The sequence below is a fragment of the Ciconia boyciana genome, chromosome 8, assembly GCF_034638445.1.
Source record: "Ciconia boyciana chromosome 8, ASM3463844v1, whole genome shotgun sequence".
NCBI lineage: Eukaryota > Metazoa > Chordata > Aves > Ciconiiformes > Ciconiidae > Ciconia > Ciconia boyciana.
The window spans coordinates 43,338,885-43,356,682 of NC_132941.1; the positions used below are offsets into that span (position 1 = coordinate 43,338,885).

The 17,798-nt window shown below is 38.9% G+C and overlaps 1 protein-coding gene across 3 annotated transcripts in view; it reads right to left on the bottom strand.

The window, feature by feature from the left end:
• Positions 1 to 17,798, bottom strand: part of ZSWIM8 (zinc finger SWIM-type containing 8) — a 64,809-nt gene that overhangs the window by 35,884 nt on the left and 11,127 nt on the right. For all 3 annotated transcript variants that reach the window (XR_012043709.1, XR_012043708.1, XM_072869344.1), the window contains exons 2-3: positions 4,434 to 4,587; positions 2,665 to 2,759 (exon numbers count right to left, since the gene is read on the bottom strand). Coding sequence is in view for 1 of the 3 variants with exons in the window: in XM_072869344.1 (XP_072725445.1) it covers positions 2,665 to 2,759; positions 4,434 to 4,587 (249 nt within the window). In the remaining 2 variants the exon portion in view is untranslated. The remainder of the gene's footprint in view (positions 1 to 2,664; positions 2,760 to 4,433; positions 4,588 to 17,798) is intronic.

Below are 17,798 nucleotides of genomic sequence, written 5' to 3' on the forward strand. Positions count from 1 at the left end.
ATGAAAAGATTTAAGTGACCTATGAGTTAACAACACCCTGCTAGAATACTTCTTGCAATACAGCTTCCAAGCTTTCTTCATTGATATTTGGTAGTTCTGATGCCCCTATAACAATGACAGCAAACAAACCTCTGCATAGAATTTAAGAACTTTTTCTCTGGCTTTCCCAGGACTAACCGAAATGGGAAAACGAGAGATGAACAAAAGCTTTTAGAGAGGAAGTAAAGCAAGGCAATTTTGGACATTTGTTTTAAACCAAGATAGGAGGATCTCTAAAAAGTGGAGACTTAGAGACACTATTCAATGACATGCAAAGTTAGAATCCAGACTGAACCTGCTGCTGCCTTCCTCATTTGTTAAAAAGAAATTAAGGCCATGATAGAAAAAAAGTCCCTGAAATCAGCAACTACAGCACACCTATACGAGAACAGCAATAATCACTTCCGTGCAAGGAGGTGGGTATATGACTGCTACAAAGGGAATGTGCAGAAGAAGGTCTACAAAAGCCAATTCTTTGTGTATATACAGCAGAACACTGTAAAAAAGTGGGGGTTTGGAATGTGGTGAAGAAGTGCTATTGTTCAGAAATTATGGATATGGATTTGCATGTGGACAAGACAGCTGAGATTACTCACTTATGTTTAAAAAAAAAAATCTTATACTGCTAAGGGAAATGGGACAAAAAGAGCACAAAGCACATTTCAAGCTTTGCCCTATTGATCACAATATCACAATGCACTGCCCAATCCCCCTCCAAATCAAATCCCCTCTCAAGGGCTGCTTCATTTCCTGCATTTCTTTTCCCATTTGTCAGTATATGAAACTCAAAACTGCAACCACACACCTTAAAATCATTTGAAGTAGACAACTGAAATTATATCTACCCCACCTGTACTGCCCAGCTTCTGGGCTGCTACTCATGCGGAAAAAAAAAATTAAAAAAAAAATCCCTCCATTAGATAAAGTTCCTCTGCTAAGGAGGAAACAACATTACTGTTTAAACAAAGTTACTTCCTTCCCTTCCACACACATAATCCTTTGTCAAGAAGCCCAGTTGCTGTATGTGTACTCAAGAAGTTCCTCCCCTGTATCATTAACCTCCTCCTCTTTTTTCCTACTCCTCTCCTCCTCTCCCAAGCGCAGGTTTTGCACTAATATTCCTAGCCTTTGTTAATTTACGTTGCTTTACACCGCCTCACCTTTTTATTACTGAAACAAGTTTTGACCACAGTCTTAGCACTGTATAATAAATATTCTGCTCTTTTCCATTGTGAAAGTCCCAGGAATTACTGAATTTCAGGCAGTTGCATTTCAACTCATTTTGTCTCTCTTAAACATTTGCCTTCCTGAAGTTCAGCAGATGCCTTAGAGGCCTCTCTCAGCATTTCAGTCCTGACATCAGGAGCTTATGAATGCACTCAAAAGTCACTGTAATCCTATTTAGTTCAATTTCATTGATGTTCCAAAATTACTATCTGGTCTCACTGACAACTCAATATACCTTATGTATGAGGAAGTACTTCACTTCCATTCCCAATAATTCCTGCTATTGTTATTACAGTAGACAACGAACTAGGTAAAATAATTTCGGATGCTTTACCCTATATTCAGGTAACAGTTCATCAGTTCTCTTGCAATTTGCATATCTCAATGACTATCTTCTCTTCTTGTTCTCCCCAAACTTTTACAGTATGAGGCCCTTTTATTCCCTTTTTGAGGGTTCTTTACCTAAATTTATTCATTCCACTGATCACTGAGAGTTAAGTATTACTGGTACTAGAAACTAAACAGGCCCACAGAAGTGTCTATGCCTCATCACAGGAAAATACAGGAACTTTCCTCCTTAACATTATACAGCTTTTTATATTATCATTTTTCTTATCACAACGAGGCTCAGTTCCCACGTGTCAATTAATATTCTAATTCTGAAGCTTACACTTGCAGAAAAACCAACACATCTGCATTGGATTGATACAGCCCACCTTGACATACTAGAGTCTTTATTTCACATAATGCCTTCCTGTCTAACAGCTGTCACTGGAAAAAGCCAACTCAGTATTCTTCTTTACTTCAAAGGATTTAATGAAAAATCCAGAGTCCAATTCTTTGTTTAAGATAAAATTAGTTTCTATAACCATAAAACATAAAAAGAACAAGACAAGTGAGGAGAAGCGAGAAAACCAACTGTCCAGCAACAGGGATTTCCTTCTGCCAAAACACTACATGAGTAACTGTATTATTAATACAACTCTTTTGCTACAAGAATAATTAAACCTTGCAAATTTCCTCTCTGCCATACATGCACTTTAGGCAAGGCATTCGTTTGCTCAGACCACTAGAAAACCAAGTTATCCTTCTCAATGAGGAACTTAAGCATTATGGACACAAAGGCATTCTACACAGTTTTTTCCAAAACGCTGAGACAGATTAAGGATCTAATTTTCAGAACATTTCTGACTTTTCACTCAGTTTCACAGCTGAGCTGATTGAGGCTGAAATAAACATAGTATTTAGCTCAAGACATTACAAAGAATGCATGTGGCAGAGAGTTTAATCTGGGATGCCAGAAAAGCTCGTTTTGAGACATGGTCATACTACTCCTGTCCCATTGCAGATATGGTTTTGGAAATCTGAAATAGAGATGTGAAGCTGCAATATTCTCACCTATCTGGAGAGGGTCTTTGACAGCCCTCACCCGGAACAGCTGCTCCCCTCGCTGGAACTCATCTGCACTGCCATTCGCCAAACACGAGTATAATCTGCAAGAGATACACATAACATGTCAAGAACAGTCTGGTTTTGAGAAACTTCACATTGTTTTATCCTCTTGCATTCCTTGTTGACATGGCTTTTGAAAAATCCCTACTATCTTTATCTTTAAGATGAAGTCCACCTCTTTTCTGCCATTTCTCCATTACAATTCAACCATAAAAATCCTTAGTCTCTTCCTAACTGGGTTTGTGTATAGACACTGGCATTTCTAGGAATTTCAACCTAAGGCTCTGAAATACAAATTCATTCATAGCCTAAAATATAAGCTTTTATATACAGTATAATATTAATTCAAGGTCCAATGTTAGCATGCCACAGTAAAAACTCCTTGTACTTCTAGATGAGTTACCTGCATGCTCACGTGAGGTTTTTTTACATATGTGCTCATCAGAATAATGAACATGTATAACCAGCTGGCTTCCTGTATTCCCCCACAGGTGATCTTACTAATTACATCAGCACTTCTGATATTACCTCCCCCATCTGATACCAGAACATTAGATGAATGCATCTAAGAACTTTCAGGATGATTCTTTCTAAAAGAGCATAATTCCACTACTTTGCAACAAAATTCTGAATGCACAGTTACATGGGTAGGCCTCCTATAGTATAAAAGCTTCAGCAAAAATACTTTGGTAAAAGATCCGAAAGCACGGAGTTTTTGACTATGTATTCAGACAATTTATGTGGAAACGTAAGAAATATAGTAATCTCTCTGACTGTATCCACTCTGACCACTGATGTACTCAGCAAATTCTGACTCTCCTACTTACACCAACACAAGGCTTGCATAGCATACTGAGCTAGCCCTCCCCAGCAATTTCTAAGCCCAGTTAAAGCTCTGACTCAAGCAACAGATTAAAACTGGAAAGAATACTGCATAAGACTAACATAAGAAAGACACTGAGGTGCTGGAGCATATCCAAAAAGCAACAAAGCTGGTGAAGGGTCTAGAGCACAAGTCTTATGAGGAGCGGCTGAGGGAACTGGGGTTGTTTAGCCTGGAGAAGCAGAGGCTCAGGGGAGACCTTATTGCTCTCTACAACCACCTGAAAGGAGGTTGTAGCAAGGTGGGTGTCAGTCTCTTTTCCCAAGTAACTAGCGATAGGACAAGAAGAAACAGCCTCAAGTTGCACCAGGGTAGGTTTAGATTGGATATTAGGAAAAATTCATTCACTGAAAGGGTTATCAAGCATTGGAACAGGCTGCCCAGGGAAGTGGTTGAGTCACCATCCCTGGAGGTATTTAAAAGATGTGTAGATGTGGTGCTTAGGGACATGGTTTAGTGGTGGACTTGGCAGTGTTAGGTTAACGGTTGGACTGGATGATCTTAAGGGTCTTTTCCAACCTAAATGATTCTATGATTCTATAAGGACAAAACTCTACAAACAAGTTACTGCCAGGCAAATTAGAGGGTGCATTAATTCTGCTATCATTTACACACAGAACCTGCACGCGCACATGCTTTTCCTGGGGCAGCTCACCCCGAAATAAAACCCCGTATCATAGCATATCCCACAGTAACCCATCCACGTGTTACAAAATGCCCATGAGAACAGCAGAAGCAGCAAATATATGGGACACCAAATGGACAATGATTCTCCTCTAGTGAACAGAACTTTTCCTTAAGCGTCAAATGAAACAGAAATCGTATTCATTACCTGATATCTTCCTCATTTTCTGGAAAACTCCAGAAGGCGATCCGAAGCTGCAGTTGCTCAGGCACTGGAGGATAAACTTTCTCCACCACCTCGAATGGAATGTGAAATGCAACCTGTTTTGCAGACAATTCCACCAATGGGATCACCAGCCCATCTAGCAAGACACGAAACAAAATGCAATTAGCCATTCAGAGAACAAAACTCATGAGAGGCTAAAGAGATCGGAGCAGGGAGCTCTTCCACTTCCTCTCTTATCTCACCAAGTTCAAGGACCGATTTTGATAGACAGTAAAAGGCAGCACAGAAATTTTCTGAAGAATTGCCTACCAACTTTATGTTTGTTTTCAGCCCCCTAGGGCATGGTTACACATTCCTAAAAAAACAGTCCTTCCTCAGGAGAGCTACGTTATCTTAGCAGACATCAGTGACTTGAACTTTGTCTCCTGACAAAACTGAAACCATTTAGCAAGACTTAAGGTAACCAAATATTTTTCACACACTTCTGTTAGAATATGGCAGCAACATCCTGTGAATGCCAAGTGATTAAACAGAGAAGAAATATTACAGTGTATATGCACAAGATAGCAATGGAAAGGTTATCCAGGAACCTTAGTATTGACTTTTTTGGTAACATTCAGCATTCAGCAATTTACAAGATTTTGATTTCAGTTAGTATTTGTTGTTTTATTCCCCTCACCACCACCTTTGGTACAATATCTGTCTTTGTATTTCAAGTTCTTTACAGAAGCAACTGGGAATTCACATGTTTGTACAGTGCTGACTACACTGAGCCCATGAGGATCTTAACTGAAGGCACCAAGAGCTTTATACAAATACATTTAACCACCACCTTTCTACCAAACTAACTCCACTTTTTATGTTTTTAAGTGCAGATGAAGATTTCTTATCATTAGGCTATGGGAGCCTTATGTTTCTGCTTCGCTCTGAGCTAGATTACACTCTATACAAAATGCCAGACTTGTCTTATCTGCAAGCACCTCACTGCTTTACTGACATCACTTCCTGATCCATCACTACAGCAGCCTTGGTTCCCCCATCTTCCAAACCCTGTTGCCAAGAGTCTAATTAATTCAGTTTCAGATATTCAATGTTATGACTCTTCACCTCCCTAACCAGCTTCTAAAACACCACTAGCAGCCAGAATGTAAACCAATCTGGCCCTCAGCTTTCCCCCCCCACCAGCCTCCAGGCAACATATCAAAGGAAAACTTAAGCCCTGATGTCAGTAAGCGCTTTCTCACCCTCTGCCTAGAGAGGCCCTCCTGTCCGAGCAGCTGGGAACCAGATAGGAAGGGAGAGGGCTTTGAAAGTGCATGCACACAGCAAAGTAGCCAACATCTCCCCCAGTACTGAGCAGACCTGTCAAATAGAAGGATTGCATAAATATGGAAAGAAAATACAGTTTTCAAACATCCACATTTAGGATTTTTTGATTGCAGTGAAATTAGATTCATTAGGCAGCATTCACTTCTCCCAGATAGAGTCAGTTTTTTACTCTCAGGATTATTTCTCCATCACTAGCGACTTTTACTCTATGTTATAGATGGAGCCTCTGTTTTACAGTGTTATAAACCCATCCACAAATGTGAGAGCAGCAGATTGTAAAAGGAACAACGATGGAAAAGTGGAATGTCCCTTTCTCTACAGCTAGCAGATAAACAAGATTTTGGCAGAAAAGTAATCTCATTTCCACTTTTGACAACCAGAACAGGTGTAAAGCTTTCATCAAGTCACTAAAAAAAATTACTATTTTTAATTAGTGCAACATAGTCAACTTAAATACCATTGCTGCTACTACAGTAGTAGTAATTACCACAGAAGGTCCAAACTGAGGCACTTAAATACTTGAATTTACTCTGAGCAATGAAAGGAGAAATATTTCTTGTGGGTTTAACTGCACTTTTTGTATAGAGGCACTTTATCCAAGTCCTTCATTACACAATACCAGAAAAGAGATAACACCTAAACAACCTCTACAAGATACAAGACTTTAAAAAGTCTTCAGTACCGGGTGGAACACCTGCACGTTCTTCAAGAAGGTGCAAGCCTGCAGCCTGGATGGTATTCCTTTTTACAAGGATTTGGTGCTGGGTATGAAGGTTAGATTAGAAATGCTAAAGACAAACTGAGTTGACAAAAAAGCAGCAAAGCTAAATGCATTCTGTTTATTATTCGATCAGTACACCTTACTCTTAAAGATATTTTACTCTACTGTTGCAATGGACTAGGACATACATACAATCAGTTACTAGATCTCAATGGTACTAGTAGAGTGGTACTGGAACTAGGAGCCCTAGTACGATCATTGCAATTACCCTCCAATCTCTCCATTACATAGTATGGCTGTTCTCTTTCAAGCTAAACTAAACTAGCTCAAGAAATATACTTTGACAAGTGTTACTGAAATTACCCCTCCTGAGAAAACATTTCTTCCAAATGGGAAGACAACATGAGCCCTCCTCATCTGCTCCAGTGCAAGTCAGCCAGGTTGATTTTAACAGTTTTACACAGTGAACTAAGGTAACAGGCTGACTTTGCATTGAACTCATTAACTGATTCATCAGCTGTACTGCGTTAGTAGTAATCAGCAGAAGACAAGTGGCCAATTAGCTGGCATACCTATCATAACCCACAGTCAGACATTCACAGCACACAGCTTAGACATTTTCAGAATAAGGCGAAAGCAGTAAAACCTGGTGGGGAAAAAATAATCTAAAAAAGCAATAACCTTATCTATAAGACCATGCATCTCTCTAAAATGCTGAATTTTCTATAAGGAAAAAGAGGCATGGAAAATAAATGGTAGAAGATAACGGAAAAGTAGAAAATAATTTTTCAATGATACTTTCAGGGCAGGTGAATTCACAGTAGCTAACTTGGCACACAATGTAAATACTAAAATTAAGAAGTTAAAATTCCCGAAGTTTCAAGGGGGCAGTCCCCTATGTAGCCAAGGTGAGAGAGACGTTTATCAAGGATGTGACTCACAGCATCAGAGGGTCTTTTCCCATTAGGCCTCCTGTAAAGTCAGCTGGACAGTCTGAGGTAGGTGCTTAAATTAGACTCTAAATACTCTCCTTTGAGTCCTAAACCAAGAGAGATCCATTCAAAAAGTTCATCTCTAGATACACAAATCCAGGGTTGGCAGATTCATACCTACTTATATCAAAAGGTATGATCAATAAAACAGACAAAAGGTACTTTCAAAATATAAATATATTTTGAGCAAGGAAAAAAAGGAAAAGTCTGCTAACAAAGAAAAGGAGAAAGCATCACAGCTTCTGCTCAGAAAGCAAAGATAAGGACAGGAAGGAAGATTGCAAGTTTAATATAAAAAATGATACAGTAGTGAAATCAAAGATGTAATACAAAACTGACAAATCTGCAAGATATATCTATCCAAGGGAGAAGATCATTTTAAATTGTGGAGCAAAACTAGCAAGAATCACTGCTTTCTCTTGGTAAGTAGACATGATGACCCAAGCAGAACAAATGAAGCATTTCAAGTCTTGGAAGAATAAAGTCACAGGCAAAGCATAAGCAACCTCAAACAATTCTCACTTACAGGTTAAATGACTAGCAAAACCCAGGTCAGGAAGGGATATTGGGAGGCCGTCTAATCTATACCTCCTACCTAAGAGGCAGGATCAAGCATATCTAAACCATTCTGAATAAATCACATCTCATCTATTTACTACCACATGGAACGTGCAGCTTTGATGAGGACTATCCTACGCTTTTTGCTACTGTTTTATGTGAATTACAGGTTTGATTTTTATAGCTATTTTATAACAGCTAAAACTTTAGCATAGACATAATTATTCCTGCCAGAACAACAACAAAAAAAACCTCCAATCCCAAAACAGCCAACACAAGCTATGCACACAAACATGCATCTTCACCAGTGGAAACAACTTCTGTGCCAGCAGGGCTTACTAACATCGGAATGCATGTGTAGCTACACTGCTTAACCTTTCCTAATACAGGGTAGGCTGTAACAAGTTGCGACCAACAATTATTCATAAAAACAGATCATGTTCAAACAGAGCTATTATTCCTTCAGTACAATAATTGAGTTTCCATGATAGACAAATAGAGAAACTGCTTGAATAATCAGCAAAATAGGGGCCATGAGAATACCAAAGAGTTATTAAATGGAACTGAAAGAAAAACCAGCTGGGCCAAGCACTGAATGTATTTGTTATCTAATTACATTATTTCCATTGGGTTACTTTCACTTGACACACGTCTCTAAAAATAAACTATACATACAAATGCATGTGAACAAATCTCACAGGAAGAGATAAGACACAGTGCAAAGACAGGACGCATTGCTTTGCTATATATGCCTTAAGAAAAATGGCATGTTAGACTGCATTATCTTTTTAGAGATGAGTCTATAGCTTTGATTTTATAGCTGTCCCTGGTCCCCAGCTCACATTTGCCCTCACCTTTCCTGCTGGCTTCAGTCCAAAAGGTAACAGCGTGGAACAAAGTAATACCAACTATACACAGAACAAGGAGATAAAGAAAATTAAGTGAAGCACTTCTAATATCAAAAGTTATACTAAGTGAGAAGAACAATAAAACTAACAGGAAATAAAGAGAGTGCAATCCTGACCAGTGAAGGAGGTAAGTGGGAGTGGTGTTATAAAACCTGTTTTACAAACCTAATTTAAACAATGGTAAATTACATTGCTTGTTACAGGATTTGCTATGCAGAAAGATAAATCTGTTACTGTAGAATGCACTTTAAGCATTTCTGCTTGTTTTATTTTAGTTAAGTGCCTATCAGTAAAATGCCCCTTGACTTAAGTCAGTGATATATTCTCTCTCTGATACCCCTTAAAACCAAAAAGTGCTGAGAACTCTCAAATATGGGCAAGCAGAGCAAGCATTACATTTAACCGTAACATACCAAAACCAAAACTCTTCAAAAATATTTATTTTTTTACTGTTTTCTATTTTTTGTACATTTCCTTGTAAAATTCTACTGTTGATTTTACTTTATTCTCTTGTTCTTTTTTCCTTTCTAGACATTTATTCTCAGAGTTGATGTCTTTAAGAAGTACGTGCCAGAGCAGGTCTCAGGTCCTTCAGGTCTCAAACTCTGCAACAAACATCAGAAAACTTCACCTTTGCCTTGAACTCTATAATACTCCAGATGAATGCTCTGAATGTACTTAAAAAAACAGTTTCCCAAGGTGAACACTGCAAAATGAAACATAAGCTTTTTAATTAAAAATTTCCTCTTCATTTCAAATAAATTAGATCCAAGGTATTTAGGCCATTACTTATACTTCTTTACTTGTTCCTCTTCCATTTTACCACATAATCAACGTCTTATAAAAAGCAACATACGTGTTTTCAAAAATAAACAAAATTCACCTCTGAACTGAGGATAAGACACATGGTGTGTAACAGAAGCATGTTGCAAAAGTCTGAAAATAAGATATTTTCTCTTCTTTCAAAAGCATTTCTCATCCAAAGCTCCAACCTCAAGGCTCCTTAGCTTTAATTCTCTTTTCAAAAAGGCATTCAATTAAGAGGAGAACTGATTAAACGGGTCACAGACACACCACCACCAGTCAGTTTTCTGTCACATTCACATTTTGCCCAGGTAGGTCCCACCCCTATGAAGTCATCAGAAAGGGAATATCTTCCGAAGTGTTTAACTAATATACTTGCAGCCTACGTAAGCAGTAAGGCTACATTTCTGTCCACTTGCTGGTTTGTGGCTTTCAAGCACAGACTTGTGAGATGGGTAGCTAATACCTGTCCCATACAATTTCGCAAATTTCAGGCAACATCATTAAAAAATACAGTACCTCTATAATGCACTAGTACAGAATACATAGAAATGGTGGAATATTAAGAGCATCCTTGAATAGTCTTGGGATTACAATCTTGGGAGTAAATCAGACTAAGAACAATTAAATGTAAGCTTCATGATGCACACACAAACAGGATAGCTATGTTTTCAAAGTAGTAAAGAAAAGTTCTCCATCTGAGTAGAAGAGATATTGCAGTCACTCTAGTCTGTGCCTGTAAGACTTGGAACATATGAAGTACTGAACCACAACCACCAAGCTCCAGAAGAAAACTAAATACTTAATATAAAAAAAGCAACCAAAATAGCTAATGTAATTTTAAACGTAGAGGGGAGAGAGATATAACATACAAGCATTTAAAACAATAGGAGTAGTATTCGCCTTTAAACACCTATGCCAAAATGGTTGTACTCTGGGTTGTAAATGATCTTTTCGAATCATGCAGCTGGTCTCAGTGGTGTTCATAGTGGGCACATACATACACACACATCACAGATTGCTCCAGCCCAACTGGAGCTAATGGGTGCTCTTATGGCAGCCCAGCAGACATGCCAAGTACTGAACAGGCACCAAGAATGAACTTTCTTGCCTCAAATACAAGAGAAGAAACGAAACTGGCAAGCTGAGGGGTGAGGACCCCAAGACTGAACCAAGACCCTGCAATGTCAGACCCTGACAGCTGAACAGACACAAGGAGCTTCCCCCCACACTCAGTCCTGGTCTAGCTTGACTACATGCAGAATGAAGCATCTGAAAAGCTGAAGACACAGTGTAATATTCAAATACTGACTCCCAGTTGCCTTCAATTAGCATTCCTCTGTTTCAGATTAATAATTCCATGACATCTTATACTGAGGGAAAAAAAACCCACAACGTTCCTTGTAAAAAACAAGCAAACCACAGTATTGCTAAAAAATTTATTTTCCTTTTACAGATTAAAGAAACTGATGCAAAGATACATGTTCCTGGTTCCTCAACTATTCAAGCAGTGTCAATCTTAAGAAAATAAGCAACTCCTTTACACTGGAACACCTGCTGTACCAAGTCAGAATAAAGTTTCAGCTATTTGTTTCTCAGATACTACCCACTCCAAACCAATTCCCTGCAAAACACCTCAGCATTCACAAAGCCAGCTGCAACAACAAATGGAGAACCATAGACTCCAGAAAAAGCCTTTGGTGGAATTCATCTGTGTGAGTTTTTCACATGCCGTGACAGACCAAGAAGGTTAGATAAGACAAGAATAGGGATTGAGTGATGGAGAAAGGATGCTACAAACACTGATGCTGATTGATTGTTAATCAAGCTTGCTCAGAAAAGATGACTGGAGGGAGCATTCTGACTTGAGGGCTTCTTTGGTTTTGTTTTCTCTCAATCTTTTTGTATTTTTAAAACATCCACATACTGATAACAGGCTAGCAAGTGCAGCTAAACTGATCTAGAAAAATAGCAAGGGCAGAGCACTGTAATGCAATCATCAGGTATTTCAAGCAAAGTTAGCCACAGGAAAAACTCTACAAATTCAGGTTTCTCCACTAGGGTTGTACAGCAGGATGATATTGTCACTACATGAGAATGAAAAAAAAAAAATATATATATACACACATACATATATACAACTTTTTTTTTTTTTTTTAATAACTGAAAACATAGCCCTAGAGAAAACTAAGTGATCAACAAACCAGCAAAAAGCTCCAGAGGACAAATCAAGATTCAGTTTGATTCACTAGTACATTGATTTGCCCACAGGACAAAGCAAACAAAAAAGAACTATCAGGGTTACTTGGTTATATTTTCCTGTCCATGTAACAAACATTTTGCAGCAATGAAATTACACCGAGAATAATGTTACAGGGTAGCAAATGCAGAGATATTAATACCACGTTGAAAGCGAAAAGAAGAATTGGGGGGAGGCCTACATCAGCCCTAAGCCACAGAATGACATTTTTATGTACAAAACAGTTGAGAAGACGAATAAGCAACAGAACTTTTTCATTAGCATTTACTGGATAAGACTGATGAGATTCAAAGCCAAAAACCGTTAAAAATACAAATCCCAGATGGGTACATTACGGTCCAGAATTGGAAACCACATGCTTAACTGACAAACTGCAGCAACTATTACTACACAAATTCCATTACAATCATCGCTATAACATTTTAAGAATGGGGGGGGGGGGGGGTGTTAATCCAATGCAAAAAGGTTCTTTTTATCACAGAAGGGTGTCCAATTCACCCCCAAAGTCCCCGCCATCTACAGCAAAATCCATAGCACAGAATCAAATCCAGCTCAATTTGATTTCTAAAAATTGCTTAACACTACATCACAAACAGCTCATACATTTAAGACAAAACATTTAATGGCTCAAACTATCTTTTTGTTGCTATATTTACATTTCCCTTCAAAACCAGAGAAGTATATTATTTGGCTGACTGCATAAACATATCCTGACACTATGACTTCTGTCTCCAAGATTAAGACATCCTTAGGAAGCAAGAATTAGTTTATTTTATAAGGTAGACCTTAAAATACATCAAAATATCAAAAAAAAAACCCTCATTTTTTATTTTGCACACAAGCCCGGTAGATTTGCAGAATACAATACTAAATCACATTGTGCATTTGGAGTGGATGAGGGGGGGCTTTTTTTCAAGTGTCAGTAATTTTAAACCTGTTAAGGCTTGCAGTTCCCCTTCTAGTCATCTGAATTATTAAAAAGAGCATTTCTGACAAATCCATTTCACGATGGTTTTCTACACTCACTCTCTGCATGCGTACAGAGCTAAAAAAAAAACAACCAAAAAACAGCTGACTTAACTTTGCTCACCTGTGGAGAAATGGCATCACCATCATGCTAACATCAAGTGTAGAGACTGCATCCCAAAACAATTTTTGTTAAAGAATCTGAGCACCTAGGAGAGGAGGGATTACACTTAGCTCAACTCTTGCTGTTTCAGTATTAGACTGACTTAAGAAGTATTTTATCTTTACGTTATTATTTTTAAAGTTACATCTTTTAAATCATAAAGTGTTCGAGTATTATGCCAACTCCTGGTGACACTTCCACAAGATTTCATGAGGCATAAAAAAGACCTACAAAAATAAAGCTAGGGAGGCTTTGTAGTTCTAAGCAATAACTGACAGGAGAACTAAAACTTAGAAGATGCATGATGTGTAAGGTCCAAGAGTCCTAACCCACTAAGAGTTTAAATCAGTAAGAGTATGCAAAAAATCCCGCAGCCATGTCCCAACTTTCCCTACAGTAATTCATCATTTCTTCCTGTTAGCAAAAATATTCTACCAGTAGCAAAACCCTCTACTGCTGTATAAAGTGGTCATGATCTAACTTCAGAAGGGCTTTCTTTGAGATGCTCTAGTTCCCGATGTCCCTCCTTTTAAAGCTACAACAATGTTGAAATAAGCAAGCAAACACGGATGAATAGTAGGCGTTCTTACATTAGCCTGCAAAGCGCACACTAATACATGCAGCATTTACTTTCCCTTAATTTCTAGAGATTTGTGGGGAAATGGTTCCTTTTTCTTCCCGCACTCTCTCTAAATGAGACTTCTCCCCTGAGAATCAGACCTCTCAGCCCTGTGCCACACCAGGTGAGAAACTGAGACACATGGGGAGCAAGTTTAACGTCTTCTGACTGCCAGACCAGCTACTCAGATCACCTTGTCAGATAATCCAAATACAACTTCGTTTGGAAACTTCCACAAAATGATTCAGAAACATTCTTTGGTCCCACAAAATATCAGTGTCTGCCATAATCTTACTGCAACAACAGCCAGCAGTGCTACTGTTACTGTTGCCACAACTTAATCAATAGGGAGAAATTACAATTTAATGAAGTAATGTAGCACTGGCATTACCAGGGGAAATCTGGGGTGCTTAGTACTGCTGAGCAGACTTACGCCGGAAGAAAAAGGGCAACGCTTTCTGCTACAGGACTTTTTAGAAAATGACACAAGAAACAGCTCCTCACGGCAAGAGGCTACAATGTACTTGAAGATGGAGGCAAACTTCTCAATACACCTTCTGGGAGCAGTTGCTTGCTTCTACTTCTCCCAACTTCATCTGTGGTTTCCTCTGTCAGCAAGAACACTTTCAGAGGCAAAACATCTGAAGGAATCCTCTCTTCAGAGCAGCATGAGATGTTAATAAGAAAAATAACCACCCTGTCATGTTATTCCTCCTTTCACGACTGGTAAACATGACTAAAGAGTTTTAATATGCCCAGGTAAATTTTAATTGCCAAACAGATCACTCACTGTGTAATCATCCCTCAAAGGTCCTCTTGCAATTAGTAGACAGAGGAAGGGCTGCACATCTGAAAACCTTTTCTGCACTCCAAGGGTCAGCTGGCTGAAGAACAGATTTCCCTTCCTTCCTTAGAAACTTGTCTTCCTTGTATCCTTAAAGCATCATAGCTACAACACTCTTACTACATTAGAAACCAGATCTCTAGAAAAAAAGAACACTTGAATCAAGTCTTCGGAACTTCAGGACAAGGCAAAGGTGTAAAGCTACAAGTTATATTTGGTAACCAAAAAGATGTTTGATGGGGAACGGAAATAAAGATGAAACCACAATCCATTCTTTGGTTTCATGACTGCAGGACAGAAACACCGGCACATTCCTCCATCACTAAACTCAAATTCCTAAGATGCTAGTTACCTAAGTTCTGCCTCCCAGGTCACATAAGATTTTGTTGCAGACATGTACAACGTACCTACAGAAAACTTCTGCTCTGAGCAAATGTCAGAACCTCTCCAAACACAAGCCAAATACAGATCAGAAAGGAAAGGTGTATTTTCCATTTAACGCTATTGCTTCTCCTATGCAATAACTGTGAAAACCTTCTGCACAGGGCTGCGCTGATGAAATTGGAGTATTCGACATTATGTTGATGTCTTATGCCAGATGAGATCTATTTATCTGTTCATAAGCTCTGAATCTCAAGAGCAAGATGTCAGTATGCTCTTTTCTCAACTCTCACCCACTCCAACATGATTGAGATCCCAAAACTGTAATACCAGCATTAGGCAGGCAATGCAGCATTCACAACTTGACAACCTCCTCTGGAAATTCAGACAAGAAAATTCTTAATCCCCACACCCTTCCATTTCCTTCCCTAAAAAACGAATTCATTTCAGAAAAAGAGCGGCCTGGGCAAGCAACCGACAGCTGTTAGAAATCCTAAAATGAACAGCAGACTTTTGTAAAGCGAGACAGATAGTGCTACAAAACACTGTATCCTTGCCAGTGCTGGCCAAGGTTTCATGACAAATTGGGCAGCTTGCATTCAGAATAACTCTACAGCTGATGAAGCAGATCAGCTTCAGGCAAGTAATTTCCCCTGCACTGTTACTGCTTGCTCCCTCACCCCATGCAGAAAGCATACTGCATAACCAGGATTGTGCATTCAGAGCACAGACACCAAACAGCTCCCGTTCCCTGAAAGCAAGGCTCAGTGCTACCAGTTATTCCCACTTCTGCCCCACACAAGGTATTTTAAAAGCTCAGAATTCAAAATTATCTCCAGTGGCCTATGACAAAAAAACAAGCTACAAAGACCAACAGGGACTGGATATTTTTCTGAATGTAGACAATGGAACATAAACACGAATCAAAAGTCAGACTGCATCACAGCTCAGCATCAATCTCTATCAAGAAGTATTGATACGTTTTCAGATGCTGAAAGAAGTCATACAAAACACCATGCAACCTCTACTATTTAATGTGCTGCTCTCTACCATTAGTATCCATCCTTAAGTATTACATGCAAAATTAATCTCTAACCAGCTTTTTTCCTGTGTCTAAATCCCAGAGCAGTAACACTTGGCCTCCAAACAAATGCACTGGCAAACACTGAAGAGCTGCATTACTGAACATATCAGAATGAGATCAGGCCAATTTTGTTGGGGCTGATGGGAAAGTTATTGTCTGAAAATAATAGATCAAGGATGAGGCATTCTCACCTCTAGGGTAAAAAAAAAATTAATTAAACATCTGTCAGGAACTAAAAGAAGATACCGTCTCTTAATATCACTAACAGGAAACCATTAGAGGTTCAAAAATCTGTTTCAAAGACAGGAGTCAAAAGAAGTTAGATACCAAAACGCTTTTGAAAAAAATCTTACCTGACTCCTATTTTTACCTCCTTTGGTTTTGTAAAAATCTCCCCAAATCTAATCCCAGGTCTATGACTTTACGGGAGGTTACAGAGCCCACTTAGCAATGTCCCTCAATTCTAGGTTCTCCCACTGCAGTTCAAAGGTGCAGCACAGCAGCCCCCAACCAGCCTGAACTGCCGCCACAGGACGCAGGCTTCCAAAGCCAGCAGTCCCCAGCCTTCCTCAAGCTCCCCACTCCACAGCAATTATAATTCCCCTCGCTCAAAGTAAGGCATCTGTCTGATCATTTCTTAGTATCCTACTGTTGGAGGAAGTACCTCCCTAACAAGAATAAATTCTCTTCCATTTCCCCCTCATCACCTCTAGAGAGAACAAAAGGGGGGAAAACAAAACTGGGTACCAAGGAATACATGAAACAAGGAGGCAGCTACAGAACATTTACAGTGGTAGAACAAGCACGTCTATCATTTTCAGTGCACAAAAATAATAACAAAAGCAGCACTGGAAAACTGTGAGGCACTGATCAACTACAGTCCATTGCATCAATTTGCTTAGGCAAATGCATAGTATCTCCCAAGATCTCTCCAACATCACAAGACTGATGCAGTGTCAACCATCTTCTGAAAATGTCTACAGAAGTCTTGAAACACTTGCTGCTCCTAACTAGCCGGGGAAAACTAACTCCCTGTCCTTGAGAAGGATAAGCAGCTTAGCTGACCCCATGCACTACTGCTTTAAATGCAATCAATTAGTCCATGAAAACTTCCAAAGGCATTCTGGGTCAACTACAACTAACTTCTCTGTGTCAGATCACCTTCTCTTCAAACCACACGTGAAAGTTACATGCAGGTATAAGTTACAAAATATTTTCACCTGGCCCATCTAGCTAGCTCTGGTAAACAAACTTACAGCTGCATTTCCCTTTTTCTCCCATCTCAGCATTTAGTGACCTAAAATATGAGATAACAAATGGAATTACACACAATATGCAGCAGGAACTGTAAACAGCTCAAAAGAATTACTAAATTATGCCCTATAGACTTCACAAAGGTATTAGATTCTCAGAAAAAGTTGTCATTTCATTTGTACACCTATTAATTACATACTAACCCACCAGCAGGACAACCATGAAGCTTAAATGTCAAATACTTACCAATAATTTTTACATCAGCAATCAGCGTTTCCTAAAAGCGTGGAACTTGGGCATTCAAGCCATCATCAAGCTATTCAATTAGCCTCTAACATGGATAAACAAGGATTCATGTTGGTACATTCTCTACAGAATGAGACAGATGCAAATTTACCAGGTAAGAACTCCAGTACAGGGATATTAAAAAGAAAAGAAACAGATTAAAGAATAAGTCTTGAGAA